The 19,124-nt window shown below is 37.6% G+C and overlaps 1 protein-coding gene across 4 annotated transcripts; it reads left to right on the plus strand.

Moving 5' to 3' along the window:
- The first annotated feature begins 31 nt into the window (after positions 1–31).
- adat2 (adenosine deaminase, tRNA-specific 2) lies at positions 32–14,230 on the plus strand. Of its 4 annotated transcripts, none has more exons than XM_031901804.1 (7): positions 32–119; positions 1,084–1,190; positions 6,776–6,880; positions 7,704–7,854; positions 12,984–13,086; positions 13,619–13,691; positions 13,774–14,230. In XM_031901804.1, the coding sequence occupies exons 2-7, from the start codon at positions 1,131–1,133 to the stop codon at positions 13,816–13,818; spliced, it is 537 nt and encodes a 178-aa protein (XP_031757664.1). In that variant the 5' UTR covers positions 32–119; positions 1,084–1,130; the 3' UTR covers positions 13,819–14,230. The 4 variants fall into 4 exon arrangements, with proteins under 4 accessions (XP_031757664.1, XP_031757666.1, NP_001072562.1 ...); NM_001079094.1 differs by having other exon boundaries at positions 83–119; positions 12,980–13,086; XM_031901805.1 differs by lacking the exon at positions 32–119 and adding an exon at positions 451–544.
- Positions 14,231–19,124: the final 4,894 nt, after the last annotated feature.

Raw genomic sequence — 19,124 nt, forward strand, 5'->3', positions numbered from 1 at the left:
AACATTCAAGGTTGCACCGCGCACCAGCGGACTTTTTCCTCCGCCGGATAGAGAGGCGCTTCTTCCTGGTTCCGGGGCGGCACTTCGCCAAACGTGAGCAGGTTGAGGCTGTGGGAGAGGTGAGGAGAAGATCCTACGTAATAGTGACCGAATCCATAGAAAAGTTTCACTACCAAAGAGCGTTCAGTGCTACATACAATGTTTTTAAGGGCACACCGCCCTATAGCCAGTCTGTAGCGTACGGTGTAGTCGTGGGTTTAGTAAGCGCGAATTTGCAAAAAGAAAAAACTGCCCAAAACTAACAAGGCGTCATATATCCTCGGTGATCTTTCAGCTATACGTTTTTATCGGAGGATACTGTGAATTGATGTTGAGCAGGGTGGCTTGCTATTTTCCACTGAAATGTTTGTGTTCGAAACACCAACAGGATGGACTGTTTATATCCTGTTGACTTGTTTACAAAATTGCTCAATAATTAAGGACTACTTTGCTCTCTAAAGTTGTCCACCTGCAGTCGCAAAATATGCTTCTTCAATTGTTATGGGTGTGTTTCTTTTACATTTTTCAATTCTGGTCTCAACAGCATATCAGAAGTTAATTTGGGTGATGGTTTACCTAAACATATATAGAAGCAATTATTATATAATAAAATAATTATAGTAAGTGTAAATGGTATGAAGAAAAATAATCAGTGATAAAAGAATGAAGCTCAGTAGTATACAACTGCTAGGACCTGTAGCAAATAGCAGATAGTGACAACTCTTTACTGAGAACCTTTGCTGCTGTGAACCCCACAACCCTGAATGTTTAAACCCTAGATCAGCCACTTCTAATAGCAGAGAGAAAAAGGACATAGATTTGCTAAGGACATCCACTGCTAGCCCTGAAACTGCAGTCCTATTCCAATCACCTTCTGGGTTACACTGGCAAGATAAAAAGTTAAAATGCTTTCTCACCCGTATGTTGATGAAAATACCTCATGTGCTGTAGCCCTAACAATTAAGATGCCTTCTTTTGCCATTAGACTTTAGATTGATTAAAGTAATACAATTGTGTTTAATGTCCTGTTATAAATCTTTACAGAGAATCCTATTACTCCTGAAATGACAGTAGGCCAAACCTAGCATCCAATGGAGCCTCTACAAATGACAGAAGAAATACAAAACTGGATGCACAAGGCTTTTCAAATGGTGGGAGTAAATTTATCTTTTTTACACTTCAGTTGTATGACATCTGTCCCATACCAGGTTATACTGTATATTTTTTGGGCCTCACATTCAGAAAATATCCCCTCAAATGACTACAGATGCTGGTGAAGTACCGTATATACTCGAGTTTTTCAGCACAAAAAATGTGCTTAAAAACTCATGCTCGGCTTATACTTGAGTGAATATATGCTGCGCTGGGATTCCGCGCGCACGCCGTATCCCCCCCTACGCCGCGCATGCCGAATGCCAGCCAGCAATATCAAACTTAAGCTGGCCATACACGCACCAATACTATCGTACGAAACCTCGTTTCGTACGATATTCGGTGCGTGTATGGCATGTCGGCGAGTTGACCGATATCGCAGGAAGCTGCTGATATCGGACGACTCGCCGATCGGCCAGGTTAGAAAATTTTGATAAGGCGCCTGACCAAAATCTGCCGTCAGGGCTGAATCGGCAGAAGGAGGTAGAAATCCTATTGTTTCTACCTCCTTATCTGCTGTTTCAGCCCTGACTGTGTGTGGCGGATCTGACAATGCTTTGTGCGACCGATGGTCGCACGAAACATTGTTAGATCGCCGCGTGTATGGCCAGCTTAAGGGGCACAGCAGATAGAGGGGAGGGGTTTAACCCAGACAGGTACAATGGTATTAAACACAGAGACAGTATTTTTTTTACAGTTTTCTTAGGTAAAATTAGGTACCTTGGCTTATATTCGTATCGGCTTATACTTTAGTATATACAGTATTTCAAGAAACGCATGTGTCCCTTATTCGAAGAGGACTATAATTTAGCAACAATTGGAATGGTTGAGCAGTGATACAGTATTCTGTAAGCTAGACTAAAATAATCTTATAGAGTGCATTAATCATTAACTTAAATGAAAAGGATACAGCATTTTTCATAGAGAACAATATAACAAATACATTATTTTTTCAACTGAATTATAGAAGCTCTGATGGTCTTCCATGAGGCAATGACTTGGACAGGAAAGTTTTGAGAAATCAGCAACTTGTGCGTCATGCAGTTGCTTAGGGATGTAGATGCTTATAAATGAGTTCCATTCCTTTTAGCAGGGATCCCCAACATTTTTTACCTGTGAGCAACATTTAAATGAAAACAAAGCTGGGGAGCAACACAGGCACAAAAACTTTCCTAGTGGGTGACCAAGGATTGTTTAATTAGTAGCCCAGTGTGGACCTGCAGACTACTAGAAGTTCTGTTTAGCAATACTTATGTTCTTTATGCCTCCAAAACTTGCCCCCAAGTCAGAAATTCAAAAATGGGCACCAACTTTAGGGCCACTGGGAGCAACATCAAGGGCTTGATGAGCTACATGTTGCTCACAAACCACTATTTGGGGATCAATTTCTTATAGGATTAATTTGTTGTGGGTGTCATTGATTAAGATGAGGGCTGTTTACTGTACCAAGCTGGTACCATGTAGGTCAGTACAGGTATGGGATCCCTTATCCGGAAACCTGTTATCCAGAAAGCTATGTCTCCCATAGACTCCATTTGAATCAACTAATTTAGAATTTATAAAATTTATAAAATATCCTTATTGGGGCATAACAAGTCCTATTGGGTTTAATTAATGTTTTATTGATTTTTTTAGTAGACTTAAGGTATGGAGATCCAAATTACAGAAAGACCCCTTATCCGGAATACCCTTGGCCCTGAGCATTCTGGATAACGGGTCCTATACCTGTACTAGTGAGCTGTTGATCAGGACAAAATTTGTTCCACTTCACTTGTTGAAATTTTCAGGTCATACCTTTAAAACCATACATGTAAAAAAAAAGTTGTTTTTTTTTTTTTATGGGAAAAGTTTTTTCTCCCACAGCTGTTTCCTTATTAAACTCTGTCCCTCGCCTATTTGCTTTTATGCATATTAATGCCTACATTGTTTTTATTTGCTTAACTGCTTTTTATTATTTGTATATAATCAAGTATTTTACCTTCACTATACTTACTTCAACTCCACTATATTTACTTCAATCTCACTGTACTTACCTGTGTTTACTTTAATTTCACATACCTCAACTGTAGTTATTTTAACTTTACTGTACTGTATTGTAAAGTACTTCAACTTCACTGTATTTACCACAACTTCACTGCACTTAAACTTCACTGTACTACACTGTGAGGGTATGGGATCCCTTATCTGGAAACTTATCTGGAAACCTATTATCCAGAAAGTTCCGAATTACGGGAAGGTCATCTCCCATAGACTCCATTATAAGCAAATAATTCTATTTTTTTTTTTATTTAAATGATTTCCTTTTTCTCTGTAATAATAAAACAGAACCTTGTACTTGATCCTTACTAAGATATAATTAATCCTTATTGGAGGTAAAACAATACTATTGGGTTTATTTAATACTTAAATGATTTTTAACAGGTCCCGAGCATTCTGGATAACAGGTCCCATACCTGTACAAGTATGGGACCTGTTATCCAGGGAGGTCATACAGGCACATGGCCACACACACTACTGAGCCTCATTTTGACTTTGTGTTCTCTTTATTCTTTTGAGCAGTGTATATATATATATATATATATATATATATATAGTGTGTCTGTGTGTGCCACACTAAGCATGGACAACAGAAAGAGGAGAAGAGAACTGTCTGAGGACTTGAGAACCAAAATTGTGGAAAAATATCAACAATCTCAAGGTTACAAGTCCATCTCCAGAGATCTAGAATTGCCTTTGTCCACAGTGTGCAACATTATCAAGAAGTTTGCAACCCATGGCACTGTAGCTAATCTTCCTTGGCGTGGACGGAAGAGAAAAATTGATGAAAGGTTGCAACGCAGGATAGTCTGGATGGTGGATAAGCAGCCCCTAACAAGTTACAAAGAAATTCAAGCTGTCCTGCAGGCTCAGGGAGCATCAGTGTCAGCGCCAACTATCTGTTGATATTTAAATGAAACTAAACGCTATGACAGGAGGACCCTACTGCTTACACAGAGACATAAAAAAGCAAGACTACAGTTTGCCAAAATGTACTTGAGTAAGCCACAATCCTTCTGGGAAAACGTCTTGTGGACAGATGAGACCAAGATAGAGCTTTTTGGTAAATCACATGATTCTGCTGTTTACTGAAAACAGAATGAGGCCTACAAAGAAAAGAACACAGTACCTACAGTGAAATATGGTGGAGGTTCAACGAAGTTTTGGGGTTGTTTTGCTGCCTCTGGGTGCCTTAAATGTGTGCAAGGCATCATGAAACATACGTCAAAAAGCACCCAGTATTGCATGGCAACAAAGCGCCAGATCTAAATCCCATTGAACATCTGTGGAGAGATCTTAAAATTACTGTTGGGAAAAGGTGCCCTTCCAATAAGAGAGACTTGGAGTATTTGCAAAGGAAAAGTGGTCCAAAATTCCTGGTGAGAGGTATAAGAAGCTTATTGATGGATATAGGAAGCGACTGATTTCAGTTATTTTTTCCAAAGAGTGTGCAACCAAATATTAAGTTAAGGGTGCCAATAATTTTGTCCAGCCCATTTTTGGAGTTTTGTGTGACATTATGTCCAATTTTTGCTTTTTTTCCTACCTTTTTTGTTCTGTTCCAATACAGACAAAGGGATTAAACATGTGTATAGCAAAACATGTGTTACTGCAATACTTTTCTGTGAGAAGTACTTGATTTTCTGGAAAAATTTCTGGGGTGCCAACAATTTTGGCCATGACTATATATAAACTTTTGATCTATTTTGAACTTAAAGGAACAGTAACACCAAAAAATGAAAGTGTATAAAAGTAACTAAAATATAATGTGCTGCTGCCCTGCACTGGTAAAAGTTGTGTGTTTACTTCAGAAAGTCTACTATAATTTATATAAATAAGCTGCTGTGTAGCCATGGAGGCAGCCATTCAAAGGAGAAAAGACACAGGCACATAGCAGATAACAGATAAAACACTATTGTATTCTACAGAGCTTATTAGTTATCTGCTTTGTAACCTGTGCCTTTTCTCCTTTTTTTCCAGCTTGAATGGCTGCCCCCGTGGCTACACAGCAGCTTATTATATAAATTATAGTAGTGTTTCTGTAGCAAACACACCAGTTTTACCAGTGCAGGGCAACAGTGTATTGTATTTTCATTACATTAAAGCTCTTTCATTTTTTGGTGTTACTGTTCCTTTAACAAACTTTGTGGTCACAATAGAGCTTTGCTCAATTTCAAATGTATACTTATGAATGTTTTTGAGACTGACTTGTCTAAATTAAAGGAATATTGTCATGCGAAAACATGTTTTTTACATAACGCATCAGTTAATAGAGCTTCTCCAGCAGAATACTGCATTGAAATCCATTTTTCAAAAACACAGATTTTTTATATTTAATTTTGAAATTTTACATGGAGCTAGCTATGTTTTTCATTTTCCTGGGTGCAACAGCCATGTGACCTGTACTGTGATAAACGTTAGTTACACTTTATTGCTGAGCTGCAAGTTGGGGTGATATCGCCCCCCCCTTCCCAGCAGCCGATCAGCAGAACATTGGGAAGGACGCAAGATAGCAGCTCCCAGTAGATATCAGAATAGCACTCAATGGTAAGAAATCCAAGTCTGGCTTGCGACACCTTCAGTTACATGGGAGTAGGAGAAACAATAGGTTACCTGAAAGCAGTTCTAATGTGTAGTGTTGGCTATTTCTGAAAGCTCAAACCTCAGGCACAGTGCACTGAGATGGCGCCTGCACACCAATATTACAACTAAAAAAATAAATTTGTTCAAGAATAACATTTTAAATGGTAAAATTGATTATTTGCTATGTAAACTTTAATTTAGAAATAAAAGGTATACTATAAAAATCATGACAGTATCCCTTTAGGATATATTTTTAGATTCTTCTTGTAAACTACTTTTGCCATTATTTGTCTAATAAAATTGTCATTGTGAAAAAAATACATTGTACTCTATAATTATTACATAGCTATAAAGTGCAACTATTTTTAAAATATCTAATGGTATTCTTATGAATGGAAGCAATCTGGATAATGTACCTGTAATATATGATACATGTAACATAGAAAAATTGCTTACAAGGCATTCCTGTAAAGTGCATTTATAGAGGTAAATATATATATATATAATATATATATATATAATGGTCAGCTTGCCTGCAACTAGTCAGCAGCCATCAGGGTTCTAAATGCATAAACTTTGCATACCTATACCGATTAATTAAAACACGGGTTCGAATGCCGAATGGGAAGAATTTGGATTGGATACGATAATTTCTAAAGATCGCAAATATCAAGAAAATGCTTACGAAAAAATCGTATTAGTCACGATAATATCATATTGGCGATCCAAAAGTAACAAAATTTTCGTAGCGAACGATTGTAAACAGCAGGAAAACCTTTTCTGATTTTTTTCACACAAGCGTACAAAAAAGTTGTGCGGGCGTCGAAAATACACTCGGAGCATTCGAGGATTAGTAAATGTTCCCCCCTAGTGTCTGTCATGACTAGTGTAAACTGCTAGGGTCCATTTTTAGCCATGAAATTTCTATCTTATCATACATCATTAGTATTCCTTTTTATTTCAGGCCCAAGATGCCTTGAATAATGGAGAGGTTCCGGTTGGCTGCCTTATGGTTTATGACAACCAGGTTGTTGGAAAAGGAAGAAATGAAGTTAACGAAACCAAAAATGTAAGTAAAAAAAAAAACAGCAACACTGCTTTCTCCCATTATAATGAAAGCCTCTGTTTAATATTCCTTGGTTAGTGTGGGATGAAGAATTTATTATTTCTTCTTAAACTAACTGCTGGACAAATTGTAAGTTTAAAATTAAACTGTGATACATTTTAACATAATTGTTGTCCAGTGGAAGCAATTGTAGAGCATATTTTCTGTACAGGTATGGGATCCATTATCTGGAAACCCGTTATCCAAAAAGAGCCGAATTACAGAAAGCCTGTCTCCCATAGACTCCATTTTAATCAAATAATTCAGTTTTTAAAATTGATTTATTTTTTCTCTGTAAAAATAGAACCGTAGCTTGTACTTGATCCCAACTAAGATATAATTAATCCGTATTGGATGCAAAACAATCCTATTGGGTTTAATTCATGTTTTATTGATTTTTTTAGTAGACTTAAGGCGTGGAGATCAAAATTACAGAAAGACCCCTTATGCGAAATACTCTTGGTCCCGAGCATTCTGGATAACAGGTCCTATACCTGTACATCTCTCTACTTTTTTGTTGAACTGATATTTAACACAGATAAGTTGATTTGAAGCAATTTGTTCAATCCAGTTCTAAGTAGTTCATTTTATGGTAGCTGATTAGATTCCTTGCCACAAACAATACACATTCATTTATTGCTTTTACATTTCTTTTAGCATCATTTATTTTATCATATCAATATAATGAAATATATGAATACATTGTGTGATTATCATCCTTTAATTTTATCAAAAATACTGCAGATAATGCAGACTTAAAGGTAATTCACTTTGTTTCTCTTGTCAGGCCACGCGACATGCAGAAATGGTTGCAATTGATCAAGTGCTGGATTGGTGTGAAAAGAACAGCAAGAAATCCAGAGACGTGTTTGAAAATATAGTTCTGTATGTAACAGTAGAACCCTGCATTATGTGCGCTGGTGCTCTGCGTCTACTCAGTATCCTTTGTACCAGTTTGTTTTTCTCATCTATTCTACAGCATGTTTTTTAACTGTTCATGTTTTAACATTTTACAACAGTATTACATAATCTGTTTATTTAGCATTTTGAAAATTATACACATATTTACATTGCTTTCAAACAAAAAAATGGTTTGCACTTTTTTTGTGTTTAACATGCATGATGCTCAAAGCATTTGCCTTGCTCCATTTGGTGTTTCTAAACCTCAGTACTTTTCTTTATCGTTCTTGCGTGGATAATTGAGACAAATATCCGTTAGTCCGGGTATATTATGCACAGTTTTCTCTGCTTTATTTTGCAAACTGCCTTTTGTGGGGTGACCCACATGTAAGTGCTTAGAGAGAAACATGCTATATTGTATTTAAAGGAGAAGCAAAGGTAAAAACTACCTAAAAGTAAGCTTTATCAGAATTTCTTGTCTTCTTTTGTGTACACATGTTCTTCTGTGTCAGACTTCCTGCTCTCAGAAAAATCATTCAGGGCACGGTAGGAGTCTGCTCAGTTTGCTCTTCTCTCCCTCACCCCTCTCTTTTCCTCTTCCCCCTCACATAAGAATTTGCTCCCCACCCCCTCCAAACAGCTAGAGCTGCAGCAGGGAAGCTACTGAGACCAAGCTAAAATGGCAGCTTCTATCTTAAACAAACAGAGAGAGCATCTAAGGCTGTTTACTCAGCTATGGTAAAGCTTTCTACAGAATAAATATAGCATTGTGGCTTGCACTATTGTGACTAATCTATCAGCAAAAAAATGCCAAACTGTCTTTCCAGGGGGAGCTGAATCCTTATGGGTTGAGCTTCTCACAGATAGTAAAGAATCTACCAAACTAATTGTATGGGTATGCTATAGACCCCCTAATGTAAGTGAGGAGGAGGAGGCTCAGCTCCTGTTGCAAATAGAAAAGGCTGCTAGTTTGGGGCAAGTGATAATAATGGGGGATTTTAATTATCCTGATATTGACTGGAGCCATAGTACTGCCAGGACAGTAAATGGGAACAAGTTTATAAACTTGCTGCATGACAACTTTATGTCACAGGTTGTTGAGGAGCCAACCAGGAACCATGCTATATTGGATCTAGTGTTCTCTAATGACCCAAAACGTATAGCAAATGTGAAAGTGGTTGAACCCCTGGGTAATAGTGACCATAATGTTATTTCATTTGATGTTTGGTGCAGGAAACTAATTTACACTGGGGTTACAAAGACACAATTTTAGGAAGGCAAATTTTAGCTCCTTAAGGGCAGCGCTTCAGGGCATAGATTGGGGCATTATGTTTTCTGATAAAAACACAGAGCAGAAATGGTTGTCATTTAAAATGATATTAAATCATTACTGTTCTCAATTTATTCCATTAAAGTGACACTGACACTAAAAAACGACTCCTCAAAATATAAATGTACATAAAAAGTTACCTATAGGTCATGTTGATTGATTTTCGCTGAGAGATTTGCTTTTGTAAATAATTGTTACTTGAAGTTCCTAAACCTGACTGTTTTGCCAACCTGACTGTCCCTTCTCAGCCTGTCAGAGGGGACAGTAGCTGCGTTTAATGAATATAAACTATAGCAAGTGTTGTAAAACAGCAATCCGGAAGGCAAAGATAGAAAATGAGGAGCACATTGCGGCCAAGACTAACCCCAAAAAGTTTTTTAAGTATATTAATAGTAAAAAGATGCAGGTTGAGGGTGTGGCCCCATTGAGTTATAGTAACAATATGGTTACAGCGGATACAGAAAAGGCAGATGTGCTTAACCAGTTCTTTTCTTCTGTGTATACAGTAGAGGAGCCAGAGTGCCAAGTCCCACCCGATAGCTGCACTGTTGCCTCAGCCCCAACTACACAGTGGTTGACACAGGATATGGTGCTTAAAGGGTTACACAAGATAAATGTAAACAAGGCACCTTGGCCAGATGGAATACACCCTCGGGTACTGAGAGAGCTAGGGTCAGATTTACAGTGGCCCTTGTTTCTGATATTCTCAGACTCTCTTTCATCAGGTATGGTACCTAGGGATTGGAAGAAGGCGAATGTCATTCCTATATTTAAAAAGGTAGTAAGATCTCAGCCTGGCAATTATAGGCCTGTAAGTTTGACATCCGTGGTGGGCAAGTTATTTGAAGGCTTGTTAAGGGATCACATACAAAATTATGTACTGGAGAATGGCATTATGAGCACTAATCAGCATGGCTTTATGAAGGACAGGTCATGTCAGACCAATTTAATTGCTTTTTATGATGAGGTAAGTAAGAAGCTGGACAGTGGGGATGCAGTAGATATAATATATTTGGATTTTTCCAAAGCATTTGATACCGTTCCGTGCTATTGGTCTTAGTGAAGTCGTTTGCACATGGATAGAAAACTGGCTACAGGATCGGGTACAGAGGGTGGTTGTTAATGGTGCATTCTCTACTTGGAATAAGATTCTCAGTGGGGTCCCTCAGGGTTCTGTACTGGGTCCACTTTTGTTTAATTTGTTCATAAATGACTTAGGGGAGGGTATTATAAGTAATGTATCAGTGTTTGCAGATGACACAAAACTCTGCAGACCAGTCAATTCTATCCAGGATGTGGCATCCTTGCAGCAGGATCTTGACCAACTTGCAATCTGGGTGGCTAAGTGGCAAATGAGATTTAATGTGGATAAATGTAAGGTCATGCACCTGGGATGTAAAAATATGCAAGCTGCTTATACCTTTAATGGGACTTCACTAGGCAAATCAATAATGGAGAAGGACCTTGGAGTCCTTGTAGATAATAAACTTGGCTGTAGCAAGCAGTGCCAGGCAGCAGCTGCAAGGGCAAACAAGGTTTTGAGCTGTATTAAAAGGGGTATAGATTCACGGGAGGAGGGTGTTATTCTTCCCCTTTACAGAGCGCTGGTAAGGCCCCCTCTAGAATATGCTGTTCAGTTTTGGTCTCCAGCGCTCAAACGGGACATGATTGAGTTAGAGAAGGTCCAGAGAAGGGCAACTAAGCTGGTAAAGGGTATGGAAAGTCTCAGTTATGAAGAAAGACTGGCCAAGTTGGGTCTGTTTACACTGGAGAAGAGGCGCTTAAAGGAACAGTAACACCAAAAAATGAAAGTGTATAAAAATAATTACGATATTATGTACTGTTGCCCTGTGCTGGTACAGCTGGTGTGTTTGCCTCAGAAAGACTATTATTGTTTATATAAACAAAGCTGCTGTGTAGCCATGGGGGCAGCCATTCAAAGGAGAAAAGGCACATAGCAGATAACAGATAAAGCCCCATTATATTCTACAGAGCTGATCTGTTATCTGCTATGTAACCTGTGCCTTTTCTCCTTTTTTCCAGCTTGAATGGCTGCCCCCATGGCTATACAGCAGCTTATTTATATAAACTATAGTATTGTTACTTTAGCAAATACACAACTTTACCTGTACAGGGTAACAGTACATTATATTTTAAATACTTAAATACACTTTCATTTTTGGCATTACTGTTCCTTTAAGAGGTAACATGATAACTATGTATAAATATATAAGGGGATCATATAATAACCTTTCTAATGTTTTAATTACCAGTAGGTCCTTCCAACGGACACGAGGGCACCCACTCCGTTTAGAAGAAGGGAGGTTCCATTTAAATATTCGGAAAGGATTTTTTACTGTGAGAGCTGTGAAGTTTTGGAATTCCCTCCCTGAATCAGTTTGTGCTGGCTGATACATTATATAACTTTAAGAAGGGGCTGGGTGGATTTTTAGCAAGTGAGGGAATACAGGGTTATGGGAGATAGCTCTTAGTACAAGTTGATCCAGGGACTGGTCTGATTGCCATCTTGGAGTCAGGAAGGAATTTTTTCCCCTCTGCAACAAATTAGAGTGGCTTCAGATGGGGTTTCTTGCCTTCCTCTGGATCAACTAGTTAGGCAGGTTATATATAGGCATTATGGCTGAACGTGATGGATGTATGTCTTTTTTCAACCCAACTTACTATGTTACTATGTTCTTCTTTAATCAATTCTGTCAATATCTCAACAAAACTATTTTTTATATATTTATATTTTGTCTCACTTTTCATTAGCAATTTTTTTTTGGCTTTGGGTGAATGCTTTTAATGTTTATAAATGTTGAACCCTTTAAGCCTTTAAAATAAGCCTTTAGAGAAAAGGCTTTATCTGCCAAGAATGTATGGCGTACGTTCTTGAGCAGATAAAGTTTTCTCTCTGCAGAGGCGGCAACGAACTTGGGGGGCTGTCATGTTGGTCCTGCAATGTGATCGTCCCAGGGCCGACCTCCAAGCAGCAGATCACTTCGCTTCTGCTGCTTGCCCTGCTTCTTCCCCCCCGGCACAGCCCACTCACTGCTTGCTGTGCAGGACTCTGCACAGAAGACCCTTCAGGACCTGCCCCAGAACAGGTAAGTGCCCTTTATTTGCACTATTACATACTGTACATTTACACACACATACATTTTGAAATGTCATAAAAACCACTAACTGATACTGGTACTTTGGTGTAGAAAGGACTCTTTAGCCATGTTGGATTTGTCAGAATGTGTACTTAAAATAAATATATGATTTTCAGGAGTGTCCCTACATTTCTGCAGCTTTTACCCCACATAAAACTGCCATGTGTTTATAAATTAGGTAAGCAATGAAATTAGTATGAAAAGGTATATTTTGGGGTCTCTAAGTGCCATGTGCATTGATAAGCCTATGTACAGTGGGCATCAAACTGTTCAGTAGACCTCTGAGGTTCATATTTAGGGAATTTTATATAGCTACCTAATGACCTGTAGAAAATAAGATGCTGCATAGTGGAAGTTTTGAGGTGATTTTTGAAAATGTCATAAAAAAATCACCAACTTTAGGAAAGCTTTGCAGTTTGGAACTTTGGAGTAGAAAGTAATAGACATATGAACCTATTCAGGGGGAATGTGTAATTTTTACTGGCTGGGAGTTTCAGGTAAAAGATGACATTGGGGGGAATCACTGGGGGGGGGGGGGGTGCCTAACATTTTGTAACTTTTCTTCTCCTTTAAAAATTGTGGTGTGCAAAATAATCTGTCATTGTACATTTCTACTGTGAATGAGGTGGTAGTATTGCTCACACTTTATACATTTGACCCTTAATGAAACTTTATAAATCCCGCTTGTGGTATATGGCTGTCGGAATGAACGATTCGGAGGCTGTGGATCAGTGCTTAATGTTGCTGGTGATAATATACCTGATACAGGAACCGAATTCAAGGTACTTATTTTTAGCTCAACATTTTTTTAAATTCTTTTTTTAGTGACACTTGAAACACTTATTGCAAATAAAAATGGCAGAGAGATACAAAATCGAACAAATAACAAAAAACGAATAGCAAACAAAAACCTCCAAGAGCTTCAATTTAAAGACAAGACATTTGTAATTCTCAAGCTAGACACATACTGAGCCACAAGACTTACTTAGCCCATTAGTCCCATGTAAGTCTCCAAAAAATCTCTATAAAAGAAACAGTTTCAAAGCATGTGTTAGCATTTCAAAGTTAGGTCCAGGTTTTATGATCAGTTTTTACCTGCCAAGAAAAAATCATCATGTGATTAAGCCTTATGAAACAGAAGTCTTATTTAACTGAAAGTATACAAGGGCAAAACCTAATTTCCATTGCAAATCTGTGGACTGCTTCTGAACCAGTATTACAGCTGCCTATTAAATCCATGTATTATATATTTACATATATAGTCTTAAAGACGTGTGTATATATAAATATATATATATATCCTTGTGTTTTCAGTACATTGGTGGATACCAAGCTGAGAAAGCTGTTGAATTGCTCAAAACATTCTACAAACAAGAAAATCCTAATGGTAAGTTAGTTTTTTTTTTACCAGAAAAGGTACTTAAAAAAACAGATTATGAGTCACTATTTTTCTTTTCTTCTCTTTTCAGCTCCAAGATCAAAAGTGCGTAAAAAGGAGTAAAATAACTGACTGAAACCTCCCAATGTTCTTTTCAAATCTGCATTATTTATTTTCTGTTAAAACTGTTAAGGTAATTTACAGTGGTGAATTCTGCACTAAACAACTAAAAATATCAACTATCCAGAGGTAACTTTAGTCAAGTAAGAAGAGATACATAATAAACCAATACTAAATTGATTTTAGTTGCACTTATTGTGGTGTCACAGGAACCAATGTTGGTTTAAATTTAGAATTACTGCATGAATGGCCAGTAGAGGTCACCAGTACAGTGCATAAACAGGAAAACACTAAATATGGCACAGTTTAGTCCTGTGCACTAGGCTTAAGACATGTGTCACATACAGTAAATACTGTAACAAGTTATGCAAACACTGCCTGCCAGCACTGCATGAAGGGTGAGAATACTAAATAAATGCTGAATTATAGATTTTGTTGCTTCTTACTTTCTGTCTTTGGATTTGTATATTCAGTCAGTGTTTTACAAGCCTACCTCTGTTTCTTCTAATGAAACTTGTTATTTATATATGGTTTCCACCTCCCAGTTTTCATTAAAGGTTCAGCTTGCAACTTATGCCTTGCTAAGGCTGCCATTTTCTCCATCCTGGTTGGCCACACGCTTCCTAAATTGGCCACTTAAGCCTCACATTTTGAAACCTTATTTTAACAAGTTCAGGCAAACTCCTCTGCTGGCATAGATTTATGGTAACTCACAGTACAGGTTAGAAGAAAAACTAGGGGATTTTGCTTTGGAGAGTGTCCATTTTGGCTGGCTGTGACCAGAGCTGTGGAGTTGGAAGCAGTTGTGGGTACCTAGAGTCATAGTCGTAATTAGCTCAGAGAATAAAGCCCAGTGCTTAGTTGTTCCACTAATGTAAAGTCCAGCTGAACTGTTATAACCGTATTGTTTTCATTGTTTGTATTTTTTTTAAACTTAAGAATTAAGGAACGTTTGTTGTTTCTTAATTTAATGAATTAAATTCCAAAATGACATAGGCTTTGTCTTATAGATTTAGACCCAAGCCTAAATAGTATCCTCATTCATGTTAGCAGTGACAGACTTGAAAGGCCAATAGGATGATACATACAATGAAATGAGATATTGTTTTAATATTCTCTGGGCTACTTTTCACCTGCAAGGACTGCAAAAAAATATATATTTTAGTCTATAGCTTGGTTTAAAATGTTACCTTTCAGCAGGACAATGGTTGGTATTATTATCTTTATTTTTAGTTACATAGTATAGTAAGGTTAAAAAGGTATTTTTGCTTGAGTTTTAAACCTTTCAAGCTTAACCATCTATTTAAGTATTTTCCAAAGTAGTTCCAAAGCAGATAACATGTATTGTTGGCACTTTTTGGGGAGTTTAAACTAGCAGAAAGGAGTAAAATTATGCAGATTTATCATTAATATACTGCCTCTTCACAATAGCATAGCAAGTGCAAATCATTTGTGACATTGTTCATTTCTTAAAGAGATTCTATCATTAATTAATTGTATACTTTTTTATTTCTAAATTACACTATTTACATAGCAAATAATCCGCTCTACAATTTAAAATGTTATCCATGTATTGAACTAACAAATGTATGTATGTATGTATGTATGTAAACGTATATTTTTTTTGGTTGTAATATTGGTGTATAGGCAGCAATCTCAGTGCATTGTGCTTAATCCAAAACTTAGAGAAGGAGCCAGCACTACACATTAGAACTGCTTTCAGATAAACTATTGTTTCTCTTACTCCCAAGCCGAACTTTTTACTATTGAGTGCTATTTCCATATCTACCATTTTTAGCAATGCAGGGAGCTGCTATATTGTTACCTACCAATTGTTCCGCTGATCAGCTGCTGGGAAGGGAAAGGGAGGGAGGTAATATCACTTTCAACTTGCAGCGCAGCAGTAAACTGTGACTGAAGTTTATTAGAGCACAATCTGTGGCACTTTGGGAAAGATCATGACTAGCCACATGTGAAATTTCTAAATTAAATTTAAAAAATCTTTTTGGATTTCAATTCTGCTGGAGAAGCTCTATTAACAGATGCAGTTTCCCATGACAGTATTCCTTTAAGGCAGTGCTGTCCAACTGGTGGCCTGCAGGCCACATCCAGCTGTAACCCCCCCCCCTCCCACCTATCTGGCTGCTGGGACTGCTTAACACTGCTTGTGTAAGCTTTAAATGGTATCAGTACTGAGATTAACTGGCCCCCTGCATTGTTCACACAGATTCAGGCTGTAAAGCCCTGTATTGTTTAAACATGAAATCCCCTGTGTTTTTTTACGCCTTTTAGTCCCCAAATTGTTCACCCCCTGCATTGTTGACACCTCAGGCTCAGACGGTAAGCTCCCACATTGTTTACCTATTCACACATCAGACTGTAGGAGCAGTGGCAGTATTGTGTCACTGTATGTACTGCCTGCCCTATACTGCCTGTGTGTATGGCACACACAGGCAGCATAAGGCAGGCAGAGTATGGCACACACAGGCAGCTAAGGACAGGCAGTGTATGGCTCACACACACAGGGTAGGGCAGGGAAAGTATGGTACACACATGCAGCATAGGGCTGGCAGAGTATGGTACACACAGGCAGGGTAGAGCAGGCTGAGTATGGTGCACACAGGCAGGGTAGGGCAGGCAGAATATGGCACACACAGGCAGGGTAGGGCAGACAATATTCTGCCTGCCCTACCCTGCCTTTGTGTGCCATACTTTGTCTATCTTATGCTGCCTGTGTTTGCCATACTTATGTCTGTAAGGTGCGTAATTATGTTCTGGAGGTTGCTGTTCTATCCACAGAGGAGAAGGAGGCATATGGATTTAAGGGCATGTCTTAATATAACATAATATAATTCTTTAACATATGAATGAAGGGCGATATCCCTACAGTGAGCACTAACCATTTGGGATTTTGCTGCACTACCACCATTAATGATGGTATAGTATTAAAAGCCCTTGTGATAACATGGGTGTAGCTTGAACTGGGTGTGGTTTGAAGTGTGGTTTTGAGTGGTCAAAACTGGCTTCCATTTTTAGCCCTCCATCACATAGGCCAGAAAAATTCTGGCCCTTGGTACCACAGAAGTTGAACAGCACTCCTTTAAGGTATCATTATTACAATCATTTTTAAATGTTTTGATTTTGTTTATTACAGTTTTTGTCATTGTATAAACAGTATAGTCACAATTGCCAGTTTCTCTTTAGTAGTTAAAAGCAGAAGGTATTCACCAAGGGAATGACAAATAGCAATCATGGAAAAAGGTGCAGAAAAGAATGTGAAGTTGACTTGCCAAATTGGTTGTAGTTTATCATGGTATAAAAATTGATACCCTGGTGGTCTCATTTGCCTGGCTTCCTTATTCTTTACCTAAGGCAGGTAGTCTTCTATGACTGATATCACACTAAACAACTTAAATGCATTTTGTACCATTAACCTACTAGTGCTTAGTACAGTTTATCAATAAATGGTGAAAAAGTTTAATTTAAAAGCATACAAATATTAGGCTTCGATGGATTTCTGGAATGGAAGTACTACATAATATTAGCCTTAGTATTATTGTTTCCAACTGTGGTTGCATGGAGGAACACTTCAGGACAAAGAATGCACTCATAATGGCAACAAACAGCATTTATAATTTATGCTCTCCAGAATATGTTCGATGGGATGGTTTGGCTGTCTTCCTAAAAGCTCCTAAATGTTCACAAAGGGTCTTGGTTTGCAGACTTAATAAATATGTTAGTAGTAACTCTCTGTACTGCAGAATTACAGGGCTGCTTTACAAAATATTCTTTTAGTGAGCCCAGACCCCTACATCACTTACAACTTAAAGCTTTAAGGGATTTTATTGAGAAGTAAGTAGCTCTTGACAGGACGATGAATACATTGAGCTCCAGACAGCCACTTGGTTATAAAATATCTTATAGTATTTGCAAATGTTTCTGTTATTGGTGGAAGATTACATTAATCTTCAGCAAAAAAAAAAGAAATATTTGTATTTGACAAATATTTTCTATTTCCTGCTAAATTATTTTAATGCTGTAGATGGCTGCATTTGTGGTTGAAACTGGACCTTGTCCTTCTCTATTATTAAGATTTGGGATTTTTCTGTTCACTGAGAGCAGTGTTTTTATAAAGCATAACATTCAGCTCTAAGAACAGGGAGAGGTGCTATATATTATCCAATAGAACATTTAGCCTTCAGTCATTTAGATTGTATGTTGTTTGTATCTTTCATCTCAATCAACAATTTGTTCTTGATTTATTTTGCAAATCACTTTCAAGGCTAAAGATACAATTACAAAGTCTAAACTTAGAAAAATGTATTTCTATCTCTGTATGGGGAATAAAAGAATGTTTTGAAAAAGAAAGCCCAGGCCTTTTGATTTCCTGCACTCTTTTAGTCCCACTTTAAAACATGCTGAAACAGTAATTTTCCTCCAAAATGTTTAACTAGATATTGGATATATCAGCCATAACCTCTGTTATTATCAGGACATTGATGTGTGCTACCCAGGCCGGGGCTGGCAATCTGTGGATGCCATAGGCAGCCACTATGGGCTGCTGGGTGGCTTTTTGGGTTTCTGTGTACTTAAAATACCAAGGCCTTTTTTTGTATCCCATCCTAGGCCTGTCTAAACATCTACATCTACTACGGTGCAGAGTTGTACTGTAGACACTGCCAAGAGCACACCAGTCCAAAGACGTGCATATAAAAAAAAGTTAAAATAGTTGTAACTGTACTACTGGTGTCTTTACTGTGCAGCCCAATATAATCAGTTCTATAAGGGACAATACAGGGCAAATTCTGATTCAAATTGCACTGGTTTCTGTGCTGCCATGAAATGCAAATATGAGTTAACCAGCGTTGTGTTGCGACTTGTATTCTATATACAGTTGTGCTTTATATTTTGTGTATTTTGTGTGTGTTTATATTACCTAAAACATCATCTGATTTTCAAAGTCCTAAAAGTAGATGAAGAAAACCTAGTGAAACAAATGAAACAAAAATTATTATATTTGGTCATGTATTTATTTAAAAAAAAAAATAATCCAATAACATTACATCACCAGTAATGTTGGCTTACACACTATAATAAATATGCCCCTATATATGTAAAATAAATAAAACTCTACTGTGATAAATGATCTTGAAAATAATCTATGACCCCAGATTCCAAAAAGCAAATCAGCTGAGTGACTTCAATTTTAATGTTATTTATATAATAACAATAATGTTATTTATATAATAAGAAATAACATTCTTTTATTTTTATTTAAGCCCTCCGCTATTAATTTGACTTTCTGACTTTCAAACTGCTTCC

This window comes from Xenopus tropicalis, chromosome 5, assembly GCF_000004195.4.
Source record: "Xenopus tropicalis strain Nigerian chromosome 5, UCB_Xtro_10.0, whole genome shotgun sequence".
NCBI lineage: Eukaryota > Metazoa > Chordata > Amphibia > Anura > Pipidae > Xenopus > Xenopus tropicalis.

Coding starts and splice junctions, on each gene's coding strand:
- adat2 (XM_031901804.1), top strand. CDS start 1,131: ATGGAGCCTCTACAAATGACAGAAGAAATACAAAACTGGATGCACAAG. Junction 1,191..6,775: donor TGCACAAGGCTTTTCAAATG/GTGGGAGTAAAT, acceptor TTTTTATTTCAG/GCCCAAGATGCCTTGAATAA. Junction 13,087..13,618: donor ATACAGGAACCGAATTCAAG/GTACTTATTTTT, acceptor TTGTGTTTTCAG/TACATTGGTGGATACCAAGC.